This window comes from Anser cygnoides, chromosome 5 (genome assembly GCF_040182565.1).
Source record: "Anser cygnoides isolate HZ-2024a breed goose chromosome 5, Taihu_goose_T2T_genome, whole genome shotgun sequence".
NCBI lineage: Eukaryota > Metazoa > Chordata > Aves > Anseriformes > Anatidae > Anser > Anser cygnoides.
The window spans coordinates 2,998,588-3,009,381 of NC_089877.1; the positions used below are offsets into that span (position 1 = coordinate 2,998,588).

At 46.5% G+C, this 10,794-nt stretch overlaps 1 protein-coding gene across 2 annotated transcripts in view; it reads right to left on the reverse strand.

Annotated features, from left to right (window-relative positions):
• Positions 1-9,526, reverse strand: part of SWAP70 (switching B cell complex subunit SWAP70) — a 41,596-nt gene extending 32,070 nt beyond the window's left edge. Inside the window, exons 1-2 of one of the 2 annotated variants that reach the window (XM_048070168.2) lie at positions 9,321-9,526; positions 1,356-1,496 (exon numbers count right to left, since the gene is read on the reverse strand). In XM_048070168.2, the coding sequence (XP_047926125.1) occupies positions 1,356-1,496; positions 9,321-9,419 (240 nt within the window). In that variant the 5' untranslated portion in view covers positions 9,420-9,526. The remainder of the gene's footprint in view (positions 1-1,355; positions 1,497-9,320) is intronic. The other variant, XM_048070167.2, reaches the window with a different exon arrangement.
• Positions 9,527-10,794: the final 1,268 nt, after the last annotated feature.

Consider the following 10,794-nt stretch of genomic DNA (forward strand, 5'->3'; position numbering starts at 1 on the left):
GTTCAGCCTCTGGAATCCTTCACTTAGAACAGAATAAGGCTTCCCCCCCGAATATGTATACAAGCTGTTTGGTCCCTATCAAACCTTATAGGAGCTCAAACCACCCATACTAAGTGGAAATGAGATCATAAACTTCTGAGGGACAAAGCAAGACTTTCCAATAGGAAATAGCCAAGGCAGCAAGCGGGTACCCTGTAAGTGTATTAACAGCCAACAACGGCCACACACAAACCAGGGCACAGCTACTGGGCTGGAGGGAAGCACAGACTAGAGAGGTAGAGGAGCTTAAGATATATGAAGCTTTTCCTGTTTCCAGGGTGGCTGCATCTCAGGTATATATCATATTTTTCACCTGTATTAAACGTAGATTAAAGCAGAGCAAAAACTAGCAAACTTGGCTATGGAGCTCGCGTAATCCTCAGTTGTCACATTGGACTTTTCAGCAGCAGGACTTAACATAAAAGAAAGCAACCATCCGTGTATCCCTGAAGCCACAAAAGCAAAGCTTGAGGGTTTCTGGGGTCAGCCTCCGAGTGTAAGAGAAATCAGTGGTATTGAAGCTAGCATGTACATACTGTAACACAGGCTGCTTTGTATTGTCTAGACCAGTTGCCCAGCTGAATTTGTCAGAAAGAAAGCAAGACAGTTTTTTACTTTCAGGAATTTTAACCTAAATCTCAAACATGCAGCTCCCAGAGGTCAGCTCTGGCCCAGTGATTGCCTCTACTCAGAATAAGATGAAGAGCGGTGGGAGGGAAACCCTGCTGGCCTTCCAGAGCTTCCTCCAAAACAACACACAACATGCAACCACAGAAGACTAAGGAGTGCTCAGGCACCAAGAGAACGAACTCGCGAGATGAAACTTAGCAACACTGGCGTTACCCACTGTCAATGTCTGGGGGGATCTGTGTATTAAAATCCCTCATGAACAGACATTGAAGATATTTTTCCCATCCTGTTGGCAAAGGAGCCCACGGAAACATTCTGTTATAACCATAGTCTAAGGTGGGACAACCTATAGCTCCAAGACACGTTCAAATCATTTTAAAGTGTGGTGCTTTATGAACACGGTTCTGCATGAGCACAGTTTAGAAAAGCACCAGATGTTACAGGAAACAGAAACCAGGGAGAGAGAAAAGAAGCAAAGAACAGTGCGCCCTGGCATTTTAAGGCACAGACTCTCCAGATCACCAGACCTGCCACCACCCAGCAGAGACACGCTCACAACCAAAGGTCTTCAGAGCAGAAGGCTTCCTGCAAGCAAAGGCCAACTGTAAAGACAACACCCTAAGTAAAGACACCATGACACAAAACCTGGTAAAGGGAAAAACGGAACATAAGAACCCCAAACTTACCTTTTCCAAGATGAATTTGTTTAAATATGGCATGTAACCCTGATTGGAAACCGGTCCTTCATCATCATCCCTAAAGTGCTCTTCCAAGGCCACCGGGTCATGGGGAACGTTTAACACCGTGCACAAGTTGTGAGAAAGGACCTAGGGACAGAACAGAGATCAGTGACACCACTGTCGACCTTACCACGCTGTCTCCCCCAGAACAAAGCTGTGAGCAGAAAGCGACACCTTCATATCAGCATGAGTTCTGCCCTGATGGTTTCTGTCAAATTTTTATGCATTTATATATATATATAAAGATTTATAAATACATCTATCCATATATATATATAAAGAAAGTCAACTCCAAGGATGTGACTGCTTCCCAGAGTTACAGTTTTACAAAAGCAATGTGATCACATATAGGTCCATTGCCACAGAAGTGCGAACACACCTACAAAAGCTGCCCCTTTGTGTGCACACATTTATATGCTTGATAATCAGGAAAAGCATGGAGAAACACCCAAGTAATATGTACACAGTGAAATTAGACAGGTAGGAAAAATGACCGCTAACATCTAGCCTTGGAAAATATAAATAATTATTATCCAGGGAAAATGAGTAGTGAGGAAAACAACTCAATATGTAACCTTCAGTTTACAAAGAAATGATCATTCAAATTTTAGTATTAGCTATGGATCTCTCTCATCTGCTTGCTTTTGGATTACTTTTCAATATTCTCATCATGTTTTAGACCATAAAGGAAAAGTAATGCTATGGAAAGAGGAAGGGCTGAGATGCGCTTCTCCAAGTTTTATTTTAAAAGGGTATTTGCATGAATTATGTCAAGACCTTAACACCCACCAATCTCTCATGACTGTTCTTCAGAAATTGCCTTCAAGAAGAAGCTACACGCTTGGTTAGTTTTAAGGAAGTACAGAATTATTGAAAACTAACTGGTAGCCAATACATCTTAACTTCTTCAACGCAGGCCGACTTTTGCACGCCCAAACTAACACCTCAGTACCAACAGGAAGGCAGAACCAGAGTAACAGCTGCTCCTCTCCCACCAACACTTTCCTAAGAAAGTAAGATTAAACAAAACAAAGCAAAACAAAAAGAACAGACCCAAATGACACAAAGAGAAAGCAGTAAAATAAAGAAAGCAGGCTCTAAGGAGACCTTACAGCATCCTTCCAGTACCTGAAGGGGACCTACAGGAAAGCCAGGGAGGGACTCTTAGTCAGGGAGTGCAGTGACAGGACAAGAGGGAATGGGTTTAAACTAAAAAAAGGGAGATTGAGATTAGATATAAGAAAGAAATTCTTCACTCAGAGAATGGTGAGACCATAGAACCGGCTGCCCAGAGAAGCTGTGGATGCCCCATCCCTGGAGGTGTTCAAGGCCAGGCTGGATGGGGCTTTGGGCAGCCTGCTCTGGTGGGAGGTGTCCCTGCCCGTGGCAGGGGGTTGGAACCGGGTGGGCTTTAAGGTCCCTTCCAACCCAAACCAGTCTGTGATTCTACGTGCAGAAAACTTACAAGCAGATCAGTGTAGGTGAGTAGACACACAGCAGTAGAGATGGCGTAGCTGCAAAGTAAGAAGTGGAAGACTGAGGTCTTCCGACTTCCTAGGAAATCAAACATATGCCACATGTTTAAAACACAGTTGTTGTTTTTTTCGCCAAATAAAATCATATACATTTACTTTTATATATGTTTATGAGACATGCAGAATCTAAGCACTAATTAGCATGAAATCCTACAGAGATAGCCCAAAACATAAATTTCATTCAGAGAATTCCTGTCTACATGCTTCCAAAGTTACACTTTCTACTAGGAAAGCACATAGCTCCATAAGAAACACATATTTTCATGCTTGCATGCTAACATTAAGCCACTAGATCTAACCAGAAGTTAAAGAACAGGAAACCAGCATCAGCCGTATCACAACAAAAGCTGCATTTCCCAAAGTAGGAAAATAGTATTGATAAGTTATCACATTTCAGACTACCTTCCACAGGCACTCAATTTCCCTCCAATCTATCCTTATTTTTAACAAACAAATTATACCAAGTAGTTGAGTCCATGTGATTTACTTCTGGGGGAAAAACATGCTATCATGCGTGTTTCCCCTTATATTTAAGGCTTCTGTTGTTATTTAGAGAAGACCAAGGGATAACCAACTTTCTGAGAGAAACATGATCTCACTTTTGCAACGAGGCTGCAGCTGCTAATACTGGAGCTACAATCGTTCATGAAACACGACTGATTTGAGCACATTACCAAGATCCCTTAAATTCTCAATAAAACACTTTCTCATCGTGTCCTCTCTACATATTTCTTTTCTGCCCTTCTTGGCCTTCTTGCTGTGCTTGGGCTGTCAGAAAGTTAGGTGGTTTCCACATCAAACAACCAATTACCAGGGAAGAATTCCACTTTCAGTCATTTTCTAAGACCTGCCTTATCTGCGGTCTCTCCTGTGCCCAGTGCTCTCTTTTCATAGTTCAGGAAATTCCTCAGCGCCTGCCAAAGCCTGCCATTCTCCAACACGGCTGAGTGCCAGATGAATTCTTCACTCACAGGGCAAGCCTGAAAAATTCTGCCACCGAGGTCTCCTTTTGTTTTGTTCTCTCAAATCACATTATCTGGACCATCATATACTCTAATGATTAATCTTGTTTTAAACAAACAAAACCTAAACAAAACAAAACAAAAAAACCCCACACCATTAATAGTTGACTACTAGATTAATTAGGGTACAGAAAATTGCCTTGCCTTGCTGAAGCTCCATCAACCATGAGGAAGTTTTGCCCCAGTAAGGGCTGTTCCACAGTGCCGCGGGGTTGCTAGGCAGCTTTTTCTTTCAGCACTTATTATGCTCTGGATGCCACGTTCAACAACCTACCCTCGTGCCAGAGCCAGCTCCTATCCCAAGCCAGCGACTTCTCTCTGTGCTGCAGCAAATGGATCTGGCGGTGGTCCCCAAACCAGTCCGCGAGATGCTGCAAGCGGTCTGCAAAGGGTCCCAAACACGGAGTACTCACTGTTGGTGCAGTTTTTCCTTTTTCAGTTAAGAGCTTTCTAAGAGAAGTGCCTAGTGGTACCCGGGAAATAATGGTGTTCTGCTATAAATGCAAATAACTGGATGAAACAAGCAAGCTAACAGCAAAAGTCTCAACAGCACTACCACTGCAGGCTTTACAGGGATTTACTTCACTTATTGTCTGTCTTGTGCTGTTTTACCTGGAGGACTGAGCTCCAGCCCAGCTCTGCTCCACCGCAGCTGCTCCCCTCCGGACCCTGGTTTTCCAAAACATTGATCTTCACAGAACATTAAGCAGGTGGAGAATTGTTACCATCTGAGTAGACCCATTTAACCTCATCCCTAAAAGCAATCTGTCTTTCTAAAAGAAATGAAGACCTGCTCAACTACTTCTTGCTCAGGGACAAAAATTTGGCCCAAATCATAGTAGGACCATTAAGAGGACAGATTAGTCCTGCAGTGGCTATTATCACTTTCTTCAGTACTTTTTCTTCCCCTCCTTTTCCATCTTTGGGAGGGGGGGGTGTCTCCTCCCTCCCCCATCTCTTTTTAGGATTTGAAGACTTTGGCACTGCGGATCCTGACAGCTCCATTCAGTGGCTTCGTGTGAATTCACTCCAAGGCGTTCTTGGCTCATCTCTCCCTGACATCCATGTCAGCAGCCAGCCAGCCAAAAGACGGCTCCTCACAAGTACTTTCCCTTTTCCTTTTTTGATCACTGTAGAAACCAGCATCAGACAGGCCCCCTATCACAGGCACGAGGCCTTTTCAACCAGGCTGTGCCGAAGCATGCTTGCTTCACAGCTTCTCTAGGGCATGGTTTTCTTGTCTGCTCAGGTAGCACACATTTGATTTGGGCTCCCACTGTTCAGCATCTGCATCAGCTCAGTGTCCTCTTCCCTCTTCCCCACCCAGGACGAGCGTGCTCAAGCCTGGCCCCTGAGCCCAGTGCCACTTGCCCACGTCACCCTGACGGCCAGGTTCACACACACGCTTCGCAACCCACTGAATAACCCAGCGGCAGGACCTTCGGTGAGTCACAGTGACTAATTTCCTACCGTCCCTCAATGCTGGACAAAGCCAATTGTCCGACTGTGGTCCTGCCCACTCGTCACAGCCTCTCAACCTTTCCAGCGCCTTGCTACATTGTTCAAGGTCTTCCTCTCCCTTCGACCATCCCCCTTGCCACTGATTGCACCATTGTTCCTCTTCCCACCAGCCAGTGACTTCCCATTTAGTAAAAAGGCAAAGCAAAGATAAGAGGTAGGAAAATCCTGTCACAGCTCAGATACGATTAAAGACTGCTTTAAGTTTTCTAAGCCTGACTAGTAACTTTGGTCACCCACATCTTACGGGCGCGAACAAGACCACATTTGTATGAGGTGCTCACCATCCGCATCCTGCGGATAACACACCAGGAACCCAAGACTTTGCAAATTTATCCCAATGGTAGCACACCAAACAAAACAACTGCCAAGTAACCCCACTGTCAAAGCAGAGACGATTCTCCAAGCAATGTCAGGGAGAGCTTCCAAAGGCAATGTAAAAAAAACTGCTACGTATCAGTTCCAATCTTATAGACGTACTATGAGGGAGGAGTATTATTGGTTGTTATGTGTTTAAACCCATTTAAACCCATACCACTTCAAGATACAGATGAAAAGCAGACTGCATGTTGACACATTAGAGGAGGAACTTTTAAAATCAGTCGATTTTAAAATAGCAGATTGCAAGAAAGGTGAAATTGGATTTAAATATAGGAAAGCAAGCATTTCCACACAGCTCAAGCTCAAACCACAACAGCAGCTATAATTACAACCACAAAAATTATACTTTACCTTGCTATATCAGTGTTTGAAAGTACTGAAACATGCTGATAAAGTAACAATTGTGTCCATATTTAAACACAAAATTTAAGAATACATAAATGTTTATGCAGAAAAGAAGGGTACGATCTGAAGCCAGCAAAATAATAGAACCTCTGGAGATTACTGATCAGACCAAAAAATAATTTAAAAAAAAAAATCAGTGCACTCTGGAAGAAGACAAAATTCAAAATTACACAGAGCGCTGATTTTACTGTCTTTTCTTAGCAGCTCAGACTACATACAAAAGATATAAATGCATAAAAGGCATCTCGAAGTCCTTAATATTCCAAGCTAGTCCCGGTTTTTCCTCCAAGTGTTTCCTGTACCTCCAGGCTACAAAACAGAACCAATTCACTCATCTCCATCCTTTTCCTCTAGACAGATTAAAACCAATGTATGATGCAAACCTTCGTAACACATTTGCTTGTATAACTGTATTTCACAAAAAATATTTATGTTTTATGGATGGTATAAAGATCACTTTTGGGTGGAGAAACTAGAAGCTGCTGCCTTTAGCAAGCAGTGTGTTATACTGAGGACCTTCTGCATGATGATGGCAATTCCTTATACTGAATTACACAACTCAAAGATCCGCTGTCAACAAGCTTCCTTACTAAGGGTTGAAGACTTCAGCAAATTTCAGCAAATTACAAAACTGCACGCTGTTCTCAGAAAACAATTTGCTTTTTACCAAACTTTTTGATAATAGGAGTTTCACTAAATTATTAAACTTTTTTTTCCTAATGCTGCTGATCTCTGCCAACCCGTTTACCTTCAAGACTCTTCTCTCCAGTTTATAGGGGTGCTACTTTTTAGTCCTTGCAACGTGGATGAGAAATACGTTACTGTGAAATACCTTTACAGTACAATACAGCCCTAAATCAATCATGCAGGAACTTCTGCCCTGCCTATCCCAACAGCTGCGGCCGTAACACATACTTTTTGTCTGCAATGGGACTGTCAGTTCAACACCCACACTCATCATTTGCCACAAAAGGCTTCACAAGAATACTCTCTACCTCTTCCCAGGTTTCTTGGCAGCAGAAGGCAGCAGCCTCTTTTCAGACCTGCTTCTGCATTTGCAGATTCCCCAGCTGACACTTCCATCAGGAGCCTTTATATCATAAACTGCACAGATCCACAAAGACACTTTTTTTCCAAGCCTCGTCTCTCACAGAGACAAATAGTGTGGAACTGCAAAACACTTTAGGAAGACGTCTGATAGGTAATGAGGGGACAAATTTAATTTCCTCTCTCGTTTTTGTTTTTGAACTTTTTAAAAGTTCAAAAGTTCTCTATAGGTACCTTAAAGGAGGCTGTAGAGAGGTGGGGGTTGGTCTATTCTCCCACATGCCTGGTGACAGGACGAGGGGGAATGGGCTAAAGTTGCACCAGGGGAGGTTTAGGTTGGATGTTAGGAAGAACTTCTCTACCGAAAGGGTTGTTAGGCATTGGAATGGGCTGCCCAGGGAGGTGGTTGAGTCGCCATCCCTGGAGGTCTTTAAGAGACATTTAGATGTAGCCCTTAGTGATATGGTTTAGTGGAGGACTTGTTAGTGTTAGGGCAGAGGTTGGACTAGATGATCTTGGAGGTCTCTTCCAACCTAGACGATTCTGTGATTCTGTGAAAACACAAGCATTTGTAGGCATGGGACTCTAGTAAGACAGATAACCATGCTTGTTTGGAAAGACAACTGGTAGTTTAAAACCCAGCCAGCTCAGTGAACAATGTTAAAGAAGAAATGACGATGCCTCCATCGGAGCAAGCCATACCAGCCCACCTGCGTGCTGGCTTCTGCCTTAGCCATTTACTCCCCCCAGCACCTAGGGCTACAGAGCCACACCACTTGTTCACTGACTGACACCGTGACATGTGCTGCAGACACACCTCCTGGGCGACAGCACCAAGCACACAAATCACAGCCGTGTGCACCGGGCATGGTAGTGTGACAGGAAAACAGGATTCCTTTAAAAAACATGATGAGAAAAAAACCGCCTCTCTGCAACCTGCTTCGTTCGACTAGCCCTACAGCACCACAATGTGAATGCTCGCTGTGAGGGCTGGCCTCTTGCCCGGCTCCTGCACACGGACACGCCTGGCCGAGCAAGGCTGGTCCCACAGCCCCTCCACCCAGAGCACAGAAAAGGAGAAGAGGAAGGAGTTGCGGGCTGCAAGTGCTTACTCCATAACGCTGAAAACAGCCCGGGAGCTACTGGCTGCGCTTAGAGATGCTGCCTGTAGCAGGGCCGTTCTTGCTCGCTGTGTTAATCCCACATACTGTTCAGGCTCGAGCCGACTGTCACAGCCAGGACAACCCCAGCACTCAGAACAAGGACCCACAGTCTCAGATGTCAACAGGTGTTGCATTCTTATTCAAAATATTTATTTAGTCAGATTCCTACTATTATTCCCAGTCCAAGGCAGTCCCATAAAGCAGGGCCAAGATGGGATCGGGTTCAGCAAGCTGCCTGAAAGCTCTTTTAAGAGTACAAACATTACTTCAGAGTATAAGCTAGGGAAGAATGGCACAGTTGGAGCCTCTTGACTAATTCTCCTGTTTATACTCAAATAAGAGAGCACTGTGGAACCTCGCTCTCCCCTTGGCAAGCTATGAATTTCACTTGGACGCAGCCAACCCCTATAGATGGGACCTTGTGGCTACCCCACAAAGGAATTTGGCCAGAAAGGGTACCAAGGACATGCAATTGAAAGTGGACCAGAAGCACAGCACGGGTTTGTGCGTTCACACCCCGGGGAGGATGAAGCGTTTGCCCAGGCGGCATGACAAGGAGCCTCCCCGGGCGGCAGGAAGGGCCGCGCAGGTGCCCAGGAGGCAGCGGGACCGGTGACGGCACGTGCCCAACGACGGCCTCAAGGGAGAATAAAAACAATTTTCGGCTCCCAAACGAGCTTCGAAAGCGGGCTGTCGTGTCCCCCTGTCCGGCCGCCTCGGACAGGCCCCAGCCCTCCCCGTGCGGCCAGCCCGTGCCGCCAGCCGCGGCCCCACACGCCCCCGGGCCCCGGCCCCACAGCGGGCTCCGGCCCCACCGGCGACCCGCGCCGCCCGCCTTGCCTTCAGCTGCGACTTGGAGACCTTCCCGCTGCGGTCGAGGTCGAGGGCGGTGAAGGCGTGCCAGATGGACTTGAGCAGCTCCTCCTTGAGGCCCACCATGGCCGGCCCGCCGCCTGCCGCCACCCCGCTCCTGCCGCCGCCGCTCCCGCTCTGCCTTCGCCTCGGCCGCCGCCGCCGGGCCCGCCCCGGCCGCCGCAGGCACCTCCCCGGCGCGGTGCGCGGCCCGCCCGGGCGGCGGCGGCCGCCGCGATGGGACGGCGCCGGGGCGGGGCCCGGCGCTGCGGGGGGCTTGGCGCGTGCTGCCACAGAGCGCAGGGGCGCGCGGCGCTGCGGGGTGCAGCGCTGCTGGGCCGGCAGGGCAGGGAGCATCGCGCTCTGCGCGCTGCCGCCGGCAGCAAGGTGTACAAGAGCTACAGCAAGACGACTGTTTTCCACCGGGCAGTGCTGGCTCGTTACGACCCCAGTGAGAAAGGCACGCGGTCTGTACAGCGTCACTTAAAGTGCCATTTACTGGAGCTAACTCTGGGATGAAGAGGATATCGCAGACATTCCTGTAGCTGCTGGGAAGGCCGAGCTGTGCAGCACCAACCAGCTCTCCAGTTGAGGTGCAGCACAGCACTCAGATTCGGTCTGTGGAAAGGTTACCCATTTTTGTGATTTTAGATATTACAGGATCTTCTCACGAAAAAAAAACATTTTTTACAGTCAAATAGAAATGATGTCCCCATGAGAACCTCTTGCTGCACTTCTAGATAAAGGTGAGGCACACAAGTGGTATATCACAGGTACACCACAGGGGAGCTGCCTGCAGGCTCCTCTGCTACAAGCCACCAGGTGAGCTCAAGGGACACCTCGAGGGACACGTACAGACCCACCAGGGCCTGAAGCCAGGCACGAGTGCAGTTACAGCACAGACTGGGTAGGCACAGGCCTAAGTTACACAGATCACTAATCCGTGATTTACAGTGCTCCCTGGGTTGGGATCATGAGAGATGACCAGATAGTGAAGTTCGCTAGAGGAAGCACTTTTAATTTTCACTTACAGTTAATTCATAAGAACTAGGGTGGTTTTTGGTTTGTTTGTTTGTTTTAGGGGGGCACTGGAGACTAGAATCATCAGTAGATTTCAGCTACATTTTATTCTTTAGTATATGCTCTAGCTTACAGCAAGCAAAAATATTTTAGCAATGTAGAGATGACATAGGCTTTCAGTAACACAGTGAACAGTCAAGCCAGTGTGCCTTATTCACAGTATCCTAGTGCCTTCCCCCCCCCCCCATTTTTCTTAACTTTTCCCCTGCATAGTTAATTCAGGACTTTGAAATCCACAATTATTTATGTTCTTTCCTTGAGATGGATGACGTGAACTGCACAATTAATATCAAAGACTGATTACACCAAGTTTCTTAGCAAATCTGATTTGCTAGGATTATAGCTGCTAGTATTACCAGAAACATCTGTCATCTTGAAATAC